The sequence below is a fragment of the Manis pentadactyla genome, chromosome 4, assembly GCF_030020395.1.
Source record: "Manis pentadactyla isolate mManPen7 chromosome 4, mManPen7.hap1, whole genome shotgun sequence".
In the NCBI taxonomy this organism is placed as follows: Eukaryota; Metazoa; Chordata; class Mammalia; order Pholidota; family Manidae; genus Manis; species Manis pentadactyla.
Genome location: NC_080022.1, coordinates 6,027,257 through 6,045,112, shown reverse-complemented (window position 1 = coordinate 6,045,112; position 17,856 = coordinate 6,027,257). Strand labels below are relative to the sequence as shown.

At 41.2% G+C, this 17,856-nt stretch overlaps 1 protein-coding gene across 6 annotated transcripts in view; it reads left to right on the top strand.

Moving 5' to 3' along the window:
- Positions 1-17,856, top strand: part of RERE (arginine-glutamic acid dipeptide repeats) — a 429,285-nt gene that overhangs the window by 248,225 nt on the left and 163,204 nt on the right. For all 6 annotated transcript variants that reach the window (XM_057499686.1, XM_036925289.2, XM_036925287.2 and 3 more), the window contains 2 exons: positions 13,180-13,285; positions 14,642-14,738. In XM_057499686.1, coding sequence (XP_057355669.1) covers positions 13,180-13,285; positions 14,642-14,738 — 203 coding nt within the window. The remainder of the gene's footprint in view (positions 1-13,179; positions 13,286-14,641; positions 14,739-17,856) is intronic.

The following is a 17,856-nucleotide window of genomic DNA, read 5'->3' as shown; positions in this document are numbered from 1 at the left end:
GTAGCTTATGTATGTGTGTTGACAGACTTACTCAGTTAAGAGGACAAGGACAGCAAGCAGAGCTTGCTTACTGACCCTGCCTCATGTCTTACAAGGTAGGCAGAGGAGCAGGAGTTTTCCCAGGGTTACACCTATACTCAGTTCTGGCCTCTCCTCTGCAAACACAGGAATCAGTTGTCTGAAAACTTCATCACTCATACACAGTGTAGTCCTAGACAGAATCTGCTGTATTAAGTTTTGATTTCCGTAGTTAGCAGTTGAGAGATGATTTCATTTTCATGCAGTTTTTTGGCTCTAGCAAAAGATAGACTTTTGTTCAGATGAAACCTTAAAAAATAGCCAAAAGGCAGAAGTTTAATAAACAAGATACCATCAAGAGACAGTGACTTTGGAAATTATTTCTGATCATCAGAGCCTGTGTTTCAGCACATTGTTAGTTGCATCATCTTCCTGGGGATTTATATCTAACCAGTTACGTGCATGTCTTGGTTGTAGGCGCTATAAAAGTCATCTGCCCTCACAGAGTTGCACTTTCTTGCTTAACGATCTGATAACAAGTTGATTTAAATCTTCTTACACAGACCCAGACACTGATGCAGTCTCTTGAAAACAGTTTTTTGAGTGCCACAGGTTTGGAAAATGAGCATGTAACCTTCATTCCTGTACCTAAAGACAGCAAGCAGCTTAGTCAAATGGATATGGTTTCTTCCTATGTTTCTTTCATCTATTTATTTATCTTAAAGTGTATGGAAAGAATCATTATCCTAGTTCTGAAGACCCCTGTGTAGTTCCTGGCTGTGTCCATTTGGAAATGCCAATAAATGATAAATAGCCACTTCTATTAAGGGTTCTCCAGAGAAATAGAACCGGTAAAAGATAGATAATGAGAGAGTATATATACTATAGTAGTTGCCTCATGAGGTTACGGAGGCCAAGAAGTTCCATAATTTGCTGTCTACAAGCTGGAGAATCAGGAAAGCAGGTGGTATAGTTCAGTACAAACCCAAAGGTCTGAGAACCAGGGGAGCCGATCATGTAACTCCCAGTCCTGGGCTACAAGGCCTGAGAACCAGGGGCCCCTGGTACAAGTCCTGGAGTTGGAAGGCCCAAGAACCAGGAGCTTCAATGTCTGATGACAGGAAAAGATGCTCACCCAGGTTCAAGAAAAGAGAGTTTCTCCTTCCTCCTTTTTTTTGTTCTGTTCAGGCCCTCAACAGATGGGATGGTGCTGCCCACATTGGTGGGGGCAGATCTCTTTACTCAGTCTGTGGAATCAAATTCCAGTTTCTTCCAGTAACACCTTCGTGGATACACCCAGAAATAATGTTTAACTAGGCATCTCTTAGCACAGTCAAGTTGACACAAAATTAAGCATCATGCCACTAAATGGACTCTGTTAAAAATTCAAGTGGCAAAGCCACCAGAAGGTGGGGGTTGTGGGGGGTGGGGGCTGGGAGGGTGCCACAGTCACGTCTTTTCACAGGCCAGTGCACCCACCTGGACTGCACATCAGAGGGTAGCTCATGCAGGTTTGGATCCTTTGGGCCCACGCGTACTCTTAAGTATACCTGAAAAGGTTGGACGAAGGGCGTTTTAAGACAAAATGAGAGTGTGTACTTCCTTTACTTAGAGGCAATAAGAAATTTTCTTGCCCTTCACCGTTGCCAGTAAAAAAGGAAACCAAGTGTTTAGTTAATGTCTCAGTAGTTAAGAGAGATTTATACGTAATTATTTGTAGGAGATACTGAAAACCCCTTTCTTCTCCTTTGAGCACTAGACTCAAGTTATTAGTGCTTTCTCTCCAGCGTCCTGGTGCCCATGTCAGAGCAGAGCTCTGAGATGGCTGGACCTTGACGGCCCAAGCCCTGGTGGTACTTTTTCATGGCATTTTTTGAGCTGTAGTGGCTATAAAGCCAAATATAAATATTATATTCCTAGTGTGTTACTAGGAGTAAAGTAGTGGCTTGAAATATTACAAGATATTTCTTACTTGATTTCATTCTGATTGATCTCAGTCAGTCCCGACATTTATTTACAGAGTTGAATGATGATCTTCTGACTGATACTGAAGTTTGTGTTTAGATTGGATTCCCTGTGCACATGCCTGGAGTAAGCCTTGGCCTTAGAAGAATAGTAATGTTTGACCCCATTGTTTGTCCCTCCCCACCTCCCCTAAAGTCAGGAGTGATCGAAGCCACTGAGACTGTGAGCCCAGCGTCTTTGTAAGAGTGGTCTTCCCAGTGGGCGCTGGTGGGCTCAGCAGGGTTGGAACGCCACCTCACACTCACTGTGCAGGACATTGCAACAGAGGCTGTTGGGTCTCGGATAGACCGTTTACCCCCACTCTGCAAACTTAGTGTCTTAGCTAACAATTCAAACTTCATATACACATCTCTGAATTACATAGGAAACCTCTAATATTCACATAACTTTTAGCCTTATTATGACCACATTGTGGAAGTGCATGGGAAGTTTCTTCAGTATCTTCTTATAAACTCAAGTGGCATGGCATACAATATACAAAAGTTAGCCTCTTCTACCTTTTAAATTTCTGGAAAAACCGATCGGCTGTTTTGGCTTTATAAAACAAGAATTTTGATCTGATTTCACTTGACTCTGAATCTAGACCTTCCGTTATTTGAAATGTGAGCTCCCAAGAGCTCATCAGTTAAAAATTTGAAGTTTCCCTGTTACCTTTAGCAGATTATTTTGACTTTGCAAAGCTGCTCATTTGATCATGTCCATCTTTTTATCCTGGTTACATAGACCTGGTCTTGAACTTGATCCCTCTGGCACATTTGATAACAGTGGAGGACCTAGAGTGTCCTGTTGGAGGGCTTTGGGAGCTCTGTTGGTGTATCTGCCAAGAGCTGGTAGGTGATTGGTGGGCAAAGAAGGTCTTTCTTCTGTAATACAGATGAATTTAAAATTGTTCCCATTCTGGTTTGGCGGTCTCCCCCATATTGTATAAAGGAATCTCCACACAATATCCTATTGGTCATTTAGGAACTCATACTCTTCCTTCCCCCACAACTTCCTTTATTTTGTTATATTGTGTTAAAATATTTTCCCAGAGGATGATAATTAAGACTGGTCCTAGGAAGGACTCAGATGGCTATTTAAATCAATGAAAATACTATGTTAATAAACCTGAAGGATGTTTAGGAAGGGAAATTTGCTTCTTGGACTTGCGTCTTGTATCTGGGATGGTTGAGTTGTGTGCTGTTGATAAAATGAACCAGTGTCCCTTCAGAGGCACGTTGCGTTTGCTTTCCCATCTCTGTTGCTACCTTTTCTTGTAGTCTGCCAGTTATCTCATTCTGAATGTTTAATTTCAGTTCTGACTTTAATTCATTAATTTCTGACTTACTGTCCGCCTTTCAGAGCTCTAGAAACCCTCCTCATTTCTGCTCCCAAACACCCAAATCAGGCCATTTGTCTTCTTCTAAACCCAGGTGGGGGTCGGCTTTGTCCTCTATTAAACTCTTTGTTTCCTTTAATTTACACACATCTCTCATTTCAAAGAAATCCAGGGCAGGGATCTGGAAGAATTCATAATGTAAGCTCCTTCCCTTTTTCCGCTCAGAGCCACGCCTGTGAAACCTTATTGTAAGCAGATTGGACGGGCTCCTGTTTGGTGGTTTCTCTTTATGCTGCTGTACCCTACTACCTGTAATCTATCACCACCCACCTCCTTTACAGGTAAAATGGTGGGAAATTATTTATTTCCCAGTGGGCTCTATCTGTATGTAGAAACTGCCCCCGGGTGCCTCCACACGGGAGCTTCCCACTCCTCCCCCTTCATTCAGCCTTTTCTGTTTAAGAAGTGTCATTTATAACCACTTTGACCTTTATGCAATCGTACAATTATATCACTAGTCAGTAATGAGGCATATTTGTTAGAAACACTTGATATGCTTCTTGAGTTGTGCAAAAGTGAAGATACTTCCCCCCTCATTTGCTACATGATTTATTTTTGTATTGCTATTACTTGCATAATTTTGAATCAGAAAAGCAAAATTTGTGAGCAACCACTCAATAGCTTGACACCTCTTCATCTGTAAAACAGTGATAGTAATATCTAACATTTATCGAGAGCCAATACACTACACTTCTAATCATTTATTTAATCCTAACAACCTAATGAGGTTAGAGATTATTATCTTTTTCCTCATTTTATATATGAGGGAATTGAGGCTCGGAGGAGTCATTTGCCTGAAATCACACAGCTTAATATAAACTTGCAAAGCCGTGATTCAAACCCAGGTAGTTTGAGTTGAATCAAATGGTCTACAAGTTCACTTCTGCCTTTAATTTTCTATGATCCTGAGCAGAAGTCTTTGACCAGTGAACAGTGGGAACAGACGATTTCCCTTGGTTAATGTTTGAGCAGCACTTGTCTGAAGTGGCTTTGGGAGTGTTTCTTGGGCGAGGGGGTGCTCTCTGCCACCTTTTGCTGTTTCTCAGTTCACAGCAGTTTGGAGGAAGATGACACTTTAACTTGTAAAACTTCCTCAGGATGATAATGTTAGCTAATGCCATTCTGTTGATAAAGAGAAAACACGAGGGGTTCTCTCCTACCCTATTTTATCAACCTGTTTTTTTTTGTCTGGGGGTGAAATACAGACATAAGCATTTAGGTGGAATGAGACCGTAGAAACTGTTCTATCTCTTCACTTGTCAGATGGCTAGGTGATGCCACTAAGGTCACTCCCAGCTAATCAGTGATTGCAGACGGGCTTCCCACAGGGAACATTTGGTAATGTTTGGAGACATTTTGGGTTGTCACAATGAGGGAAGGGTACCACTGGCATTTAGTAGTTTCCCAGATTACCTCATTTTAGCCTAGTACCCTTTGAAAGCACACACTACCTCCCATTATAGATGTTTATTAATCTCTTAAGCCCCTGTCCTATTTCGGAGGATTCTATTACAGCTACTTCAGTTCAAGCCTTGTTTGAGTCCGAGGAGTGAAGATTCTGGGGGCTTTTTTGACGCAATGCTGCCACTCTCTGGTTATTGGGTACTACTGCATTAGGAAATCTAACAGGCTTCAGCTGCCTTTGTAAAGTTTAATATTGGTAGTGTAAATCTAGGTACAAATAAACCAGAGCAGTAATTTTGTGCGTGTGTAATCATTAAGTGCCCCTGGGTCAGAAGATAACGTAGATACTACGTGAAAGGGTATCTTGCCACGACCCTCCTTACCCAGAACGACTCAGGAGACACGGGCCCACGCAAGAGACTTTATTATCTGAAGGAGAGAGTGGCTGCCCCAGACGGGGGTGGGGAGAGAGAGAGGGAGCAGCCAAGAGAGCAGTGGGACAGAGAGAGCAGAGAGAGAGAGAGAGAGAGAGGGCAGCAGCGTGGTGCCTTTTATTGTGGATCCACTCGGCCTGCTGCTTTGGGGGAGGGTCGGGATGTTTAGAGAGAAGGCGGGGGAAGCCCAGGCATAATTCTCACCTGCTTCTGTGCTTGGGACCATGGGGCAAATGGAGGATAAATTAGTATATTGTTACATTCCTCCCTTTTCTGTTTTATAAGTGGTAGAGGATTAGGGAAGGGGTGCAGGTCAGTCTTCAGTAACTGCTTCCTGCTGATTAGGGGCGATGAAGTTCATTTTTGTATGGATGGGGGGTGTCCTCAGATGAGCCCTTGGTCTGCAGTGGCGATGGCGTGTTCCAGGTTCAATAAGGATCATCGTCTTTGGAGAGGGGTTGGTAATCCTGTAATATAAGCTGGTTAAAGGTTTGGTTAGAAATTTTTTGCATTTGGGCTGATTGCTATGTTTACATAGGGTGGCTGAATTAATAGCATTTTTGGGACATATGTGCAGACAGCAAAGCAACCTGTAGGGCAAAGGGAATCCTTGATGGTGCAATCTTTTGGACAGTCTGAAAGAGAAGAAAGGGCTGGCATTGGGAAGATGGGTCTGGTGAGAGAGTGAGTGTTGAGACCAGGGTTAACAGTCCTGAGGCATGACCATGGCGGTTGTAAGGGAGGTCTTAGGACCCCGTGCTGGCAGGAGCTTCTTCAGTGATGAGCGGAAGCGGAGATGAGCAGCGCGAAATGCGGAGAGTAAGAGGTCCCGTCAGGGAGGAGGAGGAACCTGGGGGAGATTCGGGGGGAGGGGAATAAGGGGAGACAAACGGCTTATGGTGGGAGTTGTGTATCTAGAGGGGAAGACCCTGGGGTTTAACTGCAGTTGGCGTGGAAAGGATTACTGTGTACGGTCTTTGCCATTTGGGAATGAGGGATGGTGTTGCTTGGTGTTTGGAACGGGCATGGTTTGGAGAAGTTTTTTCCTGTCTATGGTAATGGCCTTGTAGCTTGGGGAGAGCTGAACTCCCAGGTATGTGACCTGAGCGGCAAACAGCTGCACTTTGGAGGATGAGACCCGATAGCTGTGTTCTGAGAGAAAGTTTAAAAGGAGAATAGTATCCTGTTGAGAGGTTTGTAGGGAGGGACTGCACTGGAGAAGATCATCTACATATTGAAGGGGGGTGGAGCTCGAGAGAGTAAGGGATTGGGGGTCTAGTGCTGGAGCCTGTCCAAAAAGGTGGGGACTATCCCTAAAGCCTTGGGGAAGGACTTGTTAAGTGGTCTCTGAATATTAAAAATTAACTTAACATAAGGAATTTCCTGCCTTGATTTTCCTCTGGGATACCGGCATCTTGGTCTGGAAGCATATCAAAAGGCTGCCTGCTCAGCTCCCAAGGTAGGCTGAGGTATTGTCTATTTGGTAAAGAATTCTGCCTTTTACTATGCCATTTACAGCTGGGTCTACATGCTAAGTTAGTTGCTCAGTTTGCAAAATTACTTCGTCAGATCTGAAGGAGGAAAGACAGCACATAGGCCTGGGCCTTTTAGCATGCTAAAGTGAATCTTACACATGGCTACAAATGATTAGCATAGTAAAACATGTGCTACTCTTCTTTATCTGGGGAACATTAACTGATCTCACTGAAGTATGATTCTAGAGCTTAATGTTCAACATAGTTTTAGTAGGGGGTGGGTTCCTAGCATGTAGTGTTACATTGCTCTGACTGCAAATATCCTGCCTTGCTTTCTCCAGAGGCTCTCACCTTATTCTAAAGCCTATGGTCCCTGTCTCATACCCCCTCTACAGATGGAGACCCTAGCTGCTGCTAGGGAAAGGGGACGACGACTGCTCTGGCTGCTTCCTGCTGAGAGGGGGCGCAGTATAGGGTGCAGCTAGGTCTCCATCACTGGTCAGTTGAGAGGGCCTCAGAAGGTTGGCGCTTCTATTCTGGGTTTCATTTCTATTACTATTTGCAGTTTTGTGGCTTCTAGGCAAGATAGAACAAATTGTGTTATTAGGTTAAGTAGCAACATCTGGAGTTGGATTTTCCATTCTGAAAGGAGAAACTTGACGAGATTAAGAATGTATGACTGAATATGAGAACTAGAAATATGAAGAGTCTAATTGGGAATCATAGCCAGGTATCATGGAGAAACCAGAATTCTGGATCGAGTTTACATCTCAATGACTAGTATTAGGATTTAGTATAGATAAGACTGCATTATTGAAACAATACTTTTCTCTAAAATCACCCTCATTTTTATTAGAAGTAGCCAGATTAAGAAAATAATTAACAGTTGGCTTGATTATTTGCATAAGTGCAGCAAGAAGAGTAATTGATTACATGGGATCTTTTAAATGTGCTTTGCTGGAACTTTTTGTAAGGAATTTCAGATTGAACTTTTAAGGGCTTCTTGAGGCCAGAAAGCCAAGCCAGACTTGCCATCAGCTTGTGCCTGCAGTACCTGTAGGTTTGGGTGAATTCCTCTCTTCTTGAAGTTCCTGCACCTGCCAGGAAGTGCCCTTCCTTACTCACCTGGTAAGGCTGCTGGGAACTCTGTAAGCAAGGTACCAGGCCAGTTCTTCTAAGGGGCTTTGTTGGCTTTATAAAGTCAACCTTAGTTCCTTAAAGCTGTCTGTTCATATCTGAGTTTACACACGTGTCTCTCAGGTTTGACGTTCCAGTCAAAGCCTTGGTAATATAACCAGTGTTTTTAATTGAACTTATGCAAATAAACATACTGCCATGAAATATAAAAATAGTCACTGAGAGTTTTTAAATTCTGGAAGGATCAGGTAGAGAGAAAGATAAAAGTTTCAATTCTGCTTATAAAGGCAGTCATTTACTAAACTTGTCAGCTTAAGAGAAAAAGCTTAAAACACTTTATCAACAACATTTGAAACAAAAAGCCACCAAATCATCTTCCTTAGTTTTCTTAATCCTATGTAACTAATACCTGTTCTGCTGAAATCTAGTTTTTTACTAGTTTAGGAGTAATAAAACAGTGAGTATAGATGACAAAAGCCTTAGAAATGACAATGGTTAAAGATCTGATGAGAGCTTACTGTAAGACAGTTGTCATAAGGAAATTCGGATATTTCTGTAACACAAAACATTCAGTAACAAAGTTTAGCATCATTCTCTGTAATAGTGCCTTCCAGGTAATTAAGCAGGTAAATAAGCCAAATACTTTCTCCAATGAGAAAAAATTCCTCTAACATGTTCCAGGGGCCCTCTGGAAAATATCAGACTTAACTAGAGGTAAAAGCACCTTTTTGCATTTGATTTTGGGAAGCTGTTAAAAGTTTTAAGGCACTTGCTTAAATAGTTACATTAGACAAAGCTACACTTCACTTTAAGCATTTTCTTTGAAAGATTTAACAGATAGCATCAACTTAAATGACTTTAGGTAAACTTAGGCAGCTGATAACCATAAGGACATGTCTATTCAGTTTAACTTAAATTAGCATTAATGCTTAATATCTTCTATTAGAATTTTCTGGAAATTTTAGAATGCCCAATTTTTACAAGCGCTTGTCTCTAAATCAATTTTTATTAATACTATCTGGAGGTAGAAAAATATTTTTCATTTACACACTTAGACACAAACCTACAGATTGAGACGTAATGATACAGTGAGAGGACAGACAGAGCTCCTGGCATGAGCCAGGAGGGGACAAGAGAGCCCGTGGTGGTGCATTGTCTAGGGGTTTTATAGGCAGTTGAGGATATTTGGGAACGTGAAAAAAGCTTAGGGGTGTGGACTTTAAGGCAAGTAGTAGGTGTTTAGGATTGCAGGGGAGACAGAGAGCTTGGTTCAGAGGTAGGAGAAAGCCTAGATATATGGGACCTCTTTCCATTTGCCTGTACGCTCACAGAAGTTGTATAAGTCGCAGAGAATTTTAGGATCTAAAGAACCATTTGGGGCCCATTTAGACTGATTGTCCAAGGGATATTGTGGTCAGATCTCATTACAGTAGCGAACAGGTTTGAGGTCTGGAGTGAGGTGGAGGGGCTTTAGATTATTGAGTAAGCACCCCAGCGGTGAATCTGTGGGAACGGAGGGGCCAGATCCCATGGTGAGAACGAGACCATTCAGAAGTCGCTGAGGCATCCCTGAGTGATTGAGAAGGTCGCGGAGAAGACCACGCACAGTTAGGGGGTCGTCACCACCTCTGACTGCAGGGTTGAGGCAAAAATGCTTGGAGGCTCGGTACCTGCTACCAGGAGTTTACGAGTAGAGTAGAAACATAGATAAAGGGAGACCGGGCCTCAGTGAATGAGGATTCTCACCATGGGGAGGCAGAGAAGGGTCGACTATGGGGATCAGCCGTGACTCTGAAAGTCGTGGTTGGGGGTGCCCCTGTCCCGGAGGAGCCCTTGCGAGTGCCAGACACTCAGCGGTCACTTCCCAGGTTCCAAAGGGACATTTAAGTCGACCATGAAGGGGAGACTTACCAAATTGAAGGCCGGTGTTGGGCGAGTAGACGAGCGACCGGGGAAATGGACGGTGAGCCCTTGGAGAGGATCAGGCAGTGAGGGTTCCCAGAGCAGCTCAGGTTCCCAGAGGAAGAGCAAAGTCAGTGGGAGAGCCTCATCGAAGTCACGGCACCAATGAAAGGGTATCTCACCGCGACCCTCCTTACCCAGGATGACTCAGGAGACACGGGCCCACACAAGAGATTTTATTATCTGAAGGAGAAAGTGGCTGCCCCAGACGGGGGTGGAGAGAGAGAGAGAGAGAGAGAGCTCCCAAGAGAGCAGAGAGAGCAAGCAGGGGGACAGAGAGACAGAGACAAAGAGAGCAGCGAGACAGACAGACACAGAGACTGAAAGAGAGAGGGCAGCAGCGTGGTGCCTTTTATTGTGGCGGATCCTTTCGGCCTCTTGCTTTGGGGGAGGGTCGGGATGTTTAGAGAGAAGGCGGGGTAAGCCCAGGCAAGCCCCCGGCATAATTCTCACCAGCTTATGTGCTTGGGACCATGGGGCAAATGGAGGATAAATTACTATATTCTTACACTATGCCTCAGAGGTCACCAGAATCACTGGCTTTGTTCTGAGAAATAGACATTGACAACTGCCAGTTATGGTTCCTTTAAAAGGTTATTTTTGTTGCCCTTCAGGTTTTCAGACTTCTCAGATGTGTTACAGAAATACATAGAAGGATAAATCCTAAAACGTCGTTGCTAGTACTGCGAGTAGATCTGAATTCGTTTGTGTCCTCTCAAGTAATTCATGACTGACCATTGAAGCATCCATTGCTTAGTAGCTCAACGACTAGAGATCACTGTCATCTCTTGAAAGAAACCATATTCTGAAGAAATAAATGCCATAATTCTCAGCAAAGTTCTTGAAATTTTTCTGTGAGGCACTGGTACAGTCACCCACTAACAGAGAGAAAAGCACTCAAATCTGAGTACTCAATTCCCAGTACTTCTCCATCTTATTAATTCTTTCAGTGGTTCTTTTAGGCGGGTTTCAGGACCCCCATTGTCCACACTTGGGGACATTCAGAGAATCTTATCAATATGCCTGGAGTCATGCAACTGGGAAGTGGTGGAGTTGGGAATTGAACCAGGACAGACTTTCCTGTATTCTTACTTGTATTCCATGTTCCTCATCTGGTGGTGCTTGATCCAGCTTTTATTCTTACCATTCTGGGTTAGTTTTTCTTAAAACAGAAACTGGTAGACCATTGCTTTTTATCTGGGAGTCATTTTGTTCCCACAGGGAATATTTGGCAGTGTTTGGAGACATTTTGGGTTGTCACAATGAGGGAATGGTGCCACTGGCATTTAGTAGTTGGAGGCCAGGGTTGCTTGGCATCTAATAGTGCACAGGATGGACCCCACAACAGACTTGGTGGACCAAATGTCAGTAGTGCTGAGGTTGAGAAACACTGTGTTAGGCAACATATTTACTTAAGTGAATTTATCCCAGGCTCTGCCCATTCCCCTGGTTTGTCTCTTCCTTTCCGTGACGAGTGCTCAGGCATCCTGGTCCTATTCTTTACCACTCTCCCAGGGAACTGTGGCTTTCTAGCTGCTCTCCCATGACCTGGTGTTTGGTGCCTCACTGCCTGGTATTTGGTCAGCAATGGAGACAGAAGACACCATTTGTCCCAGAAAGTTAGAAGGCCACTAAAAGCCAAACTATAGCCAGGATTCAGGTTCTTGTCAATAGCAAGCTGAATTTTTCCTGTGCTGCACACAGATGGATCGCATGCATCTCAATAGCCTTTACACTGTCTCTTTGTCTCTTTCTCAGACCTCCTCCTGTGGCTAGAAAGAATCCGTTGAAATCTTCCCCATTTCTTCCCAGGTCAGATATTACATCCTCCGTAATCCTCTGATGGAAGCAATTGCTCCTATCTATAAATTCCTATATATAATATAAATACTTTTTATGTAACAGTGATTTATCCTCATTTTCTCAGCTGCAGTAAAAAACAGCATAGCATATAAAGTACAAAATGTATAAAAACTAAAAAGTACCTGTTATGTAGGGCTGTTTTTTGTGTATAATCTGTATTCAAACCAGTACTGATGTCCTATTTTTGTAGGCCTATTTGACATGGTTAATTATAAAGTACAAATTTTGGTGTTTATGATATTTTACTTTGGAATAGCACTTCCAATTTGAGCTCAGTGAGGACTTTTGGCAGTGGTTTTCTATTCTTTCTGGTTCCTTTAAGTGGCTTAAGTATTTTAGCAAAGGTATTTTTGAGCCTTCCTGGCCTTTTAGTGAAGACTACATATGTATACCTCTCGTTTAAGCAGAAAGCATCTTCATTAAAGAAGGCTCCTTTATGATTTAGTCATCTCCTTTATAATCATGAGGCCTTTCTTGATCATAGCTTGCATTGATTTCTGACCTGCTGACTTGTGATGAGCAGATAGAAGCTGCTAAGAGGAATAATACTGTATCCACCTGGGGGGTCCCTCAAAGCCCTAACCTGGGAAAGTATTTTATGAGCCACTGGAAGCTTTAGTGCAGGTCCGTGTTGAGACATTTCACGGCCAGGGGTACAGGGAACATCTGCCTCAAGCTGTAGTCCCATCAGAGCCTTCGAATGGGGGAACAACATGTGATCTTTTACTCTTTCAGTGAACTAGGAACAAAGGTAAACTTTAGGGGGTAACATGGTTAAGTGTCTCATAAACATTTTGGGACCCTGATCATCATAGAACTCTTCATTTCACAAATAATTATGTACAAGGTGTTCTGTTCTCTGGAAATTCAAATATAAATAAGACTGGGTCCCTGCTGTGTGGACCCATAGTACTTTCATCACCATAGTTGGCTCTGTTAGATTGCCATATATCAATAAATGCAAAAAAAATGGCAGTAAAGTGGATGGAGAATGTTATTCAGTTTGGCTGATAGGCAAACCTTGGAGAGATGACTTTGTGCCAGGCTTTGCTGGGTAAGTTCTTTCTAACTTACTGCCCTTATTGGCCTTGACAGTAGGCTGACACAATTTATAAATGTTTATGAAAATGATGAATGATGAAGATAGGAGATGTATTCATGTCATACTGTGTAGATAATGCTAAATAAAAAACAGAGTGAATTATTAGTTAAAGTGGAGAGATTGATAGATTCAAGTTTAGTCTCCTTCTTTTCCTGTAATAAGCAACTTTAAGAGATAGGATCAGAGGGGTCTATGGCTAGGATTTAAAAAAAAATAAAATTTGACCTCATGGTTGAGCTCTAATTTTGTGGTCCTGGTGGCAATTGTGTGTCCCCGTCTCTGCCTGTCCACCTGTTTCCAGGGGCTTTTGATCATGGGTATGGTATGCACTTGTGAGCACCTGAAATCCTGTTCCTAATGCTGTTAGATTTTCCTTTTCAGAGTAAGAGGGATCATCTTCTCATGAACGTCAAATGGTACTACCGTCAATCTGAAGTTCCAGATTCTGTGTATCAGCATTTGGTTCAGGATCGACATAATGAAAATGGTAAATATGTCCTTTCTGGTTTGGTTCATACATTTCCTTAGCTTTGGGCAAAGTTCTTCCTAGAAACATTCTTTTAATGGACATAGCCACTATGAAAATTTTTCCATAAAAAATCTTTTTATAAATAAGGACATTACTGGCATGTTCTTTTTGTTTTTTGCTGGGTTCTTTCATAATTTTTACTTTAAAAAAAAAAACCACCAGAGCATATTCTAATAGAGACTTCCTCTTATACTTGGAATCAGATAGGTTGTCTTTGGACATAACAATTCCATTTTTAAATTCCTTTTTCTCACCTAATGATGAACTAATCATACTTAAAAGCCCTATAGGATTATATTTTATTTTATTTTTCCTTTTCAGTAATCTGTGTTATTGAACATCTCAGCATTCAGGGTTGTAAACTTCAGGTTTTAAAGCAAAGCTTTCCTGAGCGTTTTAGAATTCAGCTTGAGTCCTGACTTTCAGAACAGTAGGAAGGCAGTTCACGTCATCTTCTATTTTTTTTCTCCCTCTGGCATTGTAGTTTCAGTAACTTTATTGGCACGGGATATGTACATAAAATGTATCTTACATTAGTTCAGATGTATAAGGGTTCATTCTTATTGATCTTTGAGAAGTGGTAGGCCTCATGCTAGCTGATGCACATTTGTTTACCCATTAATCATGTAAGTTAGGGTTTGTTACTTCCCACTCCCAGGCAAGGAAGTCGTGGCGCAGCTGCCGAAGGAGTTGCCAAGGCCGCATGTCTTCCCAGTGGTGGTGGGTCTCTGGTGCCTGTACTCTTCCTACTCGTCTGCATTGCTGTGGTGATAGGTTCTGAGTCAACAAGCCATAGTCAGAAGCATTTTTGAAGAATGATGTTCTTTTCTGTCTAACTAGTTTTTTTCTCCTTTGAAACTTAAAAATTTCAGTTAAAGTAAATTATGGTTCTTTATTTTTAAAAAAGCTTGATTATTCATTTCAACAGAAAGTGTGATTTCACTCCATCCTGGAATATTTAGCAGTCAAGATGGACAGGATATCTAAATAGTTTAGTAGTTTACAAGTTGCCAAAATGGAATAGTTACTTCTTCTCTTTCTCCTTTTTTTTTTTCTCCTTCATTTTGTGCTTAATGCATTTCAGTAAACTGTGGAGACTTAATAAAGAGTATAAAACATGCCCAACAGGATACTTTGTTCTGTGAATCCTGCTCTACATTATTGCTCTTCTTTATTGTGCTGATCAGGTCTGGTTATTTGTTGTGCTTTCTTTAGTGGGAGGTGAACCTGAAAGAAAACATTTGCAAAATTTTCCTAATTGTTTTGGGAAGCTCAATTTTAATATCCTCTCAATTAATTAATTTTTTTGGACAGACTCTGGAAGAGAACTTGTCATTACAGACCCTGTTATCAAGAATCGAGAGCTCTTCATTTCTGATTACGTTGACACATACCACGCTGCCGCCCTTAGGTGAGTGCCAGAGCCATGATCGCTCCTGTGAGGAAGTCATCAGGCGTGGGAGGTGGGGAGTCTAAGCTGCTATGATCTCTTGATAATCATGATATTAATAGATTATTCTTGTGATCTTGGTAAACTAACACTCCAGCATTGTAGATTATTGGGATTTCAGAGGTTGCCTGTATCTTTACTAGTCTATATGGAAAAAAAAGAAAAACAAACCTCTCTCCATCCTCCATTTTCTTTTTTATATCCTTTCTATATAGTTTTGCATCTTTTATTTCCTTGAAAACTGTTATCCTGGATTTGGTTGTGAAAGTATTTAGGGTGAAGTATTTGGATGGTCTGCAGATTATTTCCTCAAGATTCAGTCAGTCATTGCCACTAGAAAAGATAAAGTGGATGAGATAAATATGGCAGCATGTAATTGAGATTTATAGGAATTTTCATTGACCTAGTCTTTCAGTGTACTATGTATATGAAAAATTACCTACTACTAAAAACTTGGGGGTAGGGAGAATATATTAAAGATATTATTCTAAGCCAGAAAATAACATTGTAGTTAGGGTTAATGTTTTAGGTAATTATGCTAAAAAGTAACCATGAACCCCTGCTTTTTGTACCCTTGTGTTTTTTGTCTCTTTCAAAAAAGGATACCCATATATATTCTTGAATATTTTGTACTTAAGTGGGAGACTTTGGGCTTCTTCATGGTAGAGGAAGTAAGATAAGTCATATTCTTAGAAATTTTCCCACTGGAAATAATAAAGTGGTGAAAGAATAATTTCTTTGTGAAAGAATGTGATTTTAAAAAAGTCATAGAAACTTGCTAGTTTTTAGCTAAACTACAATGAAATACAATAATTTCTCCATTGCTCAGATGGTAGAAACATCTGGAGTCTCTTTGTACAGAGTTGCATAGCTAAAGCCAGTTATTTCAAGGCAAATTAGTAGCAACTCTGAATGTAGGGCAGTTTTTGGTAAGCTTTTGGAGCCTAATCATCTTGTATGGTTCTTGTTGTAGCTACTCAGTTCAGCCATCAGAGCACAAAAGCCATAGGTGACATGTAAATAGGTGGGCTGGCTGTCCACCAATAAACTTTGTTTATGGACACTGAAGTTTGAATTTCATTTAATTTCCACATGTCAGGAGATTTTACTCTTCCTTTGATTTCTTTTTTAGCCATTTAAGAACGTGAAAGCTGTTCTTAGTTCTCAGGCTGTACAAAAGGAGGCAGTGGGCCAGAACTGGCTTGCCAGCCGCAGCTTATGAACCCTCACTGTAGGGGAAGGAGAGAATGTGATTAGATTTGGCTTCTTACAGGATTATAGGTAAATTCAGAGAATTCCTGTGGTGATTCATAAACTTCTTCCAGAATTTCCAGACACTTTTTATGTCTTTGTGGTGGTGGCTTTCTGATTAATATTAACCTGGATGCTGAACAAAGCAGGTTAATGAAAGGTCAGATAGATTGACAATGGAACCGTTAAATTGTTTGCTGCTGGCGCAAGTGGCTTGATCCTGGGATTATTTATCTGACTTTGCATGCTTTTCCTCCTCCTCTTTCCATCTTGCTTCATTGATTGAGGCAAATGATTTTAAGCAATTTAGAGTTGAAGTTGAAACAAGTACGTGAGATACGTCGCTCCAGTTATTCAACATGTTTTGATATGTTCGCTTAAAATGAATATATTTGAGTATTTATCAGAGGTTATTCAGGTTTGTAGAATTCTTTTATACTTTTATATTATTTTAGCATTTTGAGAAGAGCCGGTTGTCTCAAATAATTCTAGTTGGGTACAGATGAATTTAACTGGGTTTACAGTCAGATATTTTCTGGAGATACATAAATTGTATAGGCCATTATACCTTCACTGGCCACTAAAGGGCTGGAGTAGTAAAGTGGTAATTTCTTTATCTTCTTTTTACTGTGTATGTAACTAGAATCCTTACGGATTGGTTTTTTTCTCCTGTGGTATTTTCTTTTAGAGTGTCCATAAAGTGATTTTATAAAACCATCATCTTAAATTTGGTTTTGTTAGCTTGAAATAGAGCATCTCTTGTGTTACCTGACAGTTGACTTTTTTTTGTCCTAAAGACTTGAGGTGCTAGTGGTCATATAGTTACTGAATGCTCTGGCCTAGTAGGTACTCAGTAAATATTTGTGGATATGTTGACATTTGCCAGCATCTGAAGTTCATCTGTATGGTTCTTAATATTGCTTAGTAATCTCATGTGGTTCTTTCTCAGTGGCAGGGTGCTCACTGTAAGGTGATCTCTGATAAAAACAGAATCAAATGGCAGTGCCTCCAGGAATCTCTGTTTATTCTTCTCTTCACCAAAGCTAGATTACTTTAATTTTAAAATATAGGGGGTAGGGGATTAAGCTTTACCTTTTTCTTCCAATTTCTTCTTCACCGTTTATCCACAGAAAGAATTTTCTCTTTCTCTGTAGGTATAAATCAACACAGTCAAAAATAAATTCTGTTTTGAGAGACAAATAATATAGTCTATAGGCCATGAAGGAGGATCACATGAATGCAATGGAAAACGTGGAGGACAAAAAAGAAAAAAGAAAAAAATGGACTGTTAGTGTTAGTGCTTAGCACCATCCTTTCCAGAGACCCAAGTGCTCAGCTGTGTGGTTTTGCTGGGCTCAGAGTAACTCTTAGGGGGCTCTTGCCGTTCTGTTCACTCAGGAGGAAACTGATGTATAACTTCCTTTTTCAAGCTGCTGGGGCTGGGTTATAAGAGGAGAGAGCGCTTTATCCTTTAGCCATCAGGAATCAAAAGAAAAAAACTTCCTCTGCAGCCTCTTCTGCATAAATTGAAATTATAGCATTTCCCTACCCAAACCAAATTTATTCCCAGAAAAGACTATGGGATCCTCACAGTTGTAGAAATCTGTGTTGTTGTCCAGCATTGCCGCTTTGCTGTTGATGGGAATTCTTGCCTTGGCTTCCCGTCATCCCCCCCTTTCAAGCTAAGTTTCTATAACTGTTTATTTTCTTCATTACATTTGTCAGTAACTATATATAAAGTCAGTATCTTGAGTAGAGTGTTTTTGAGTTCTTCTTATTCCCAGGTAAGTACAGAAAAAGCACAAGATTGAGATTGGGAGACTTCAGG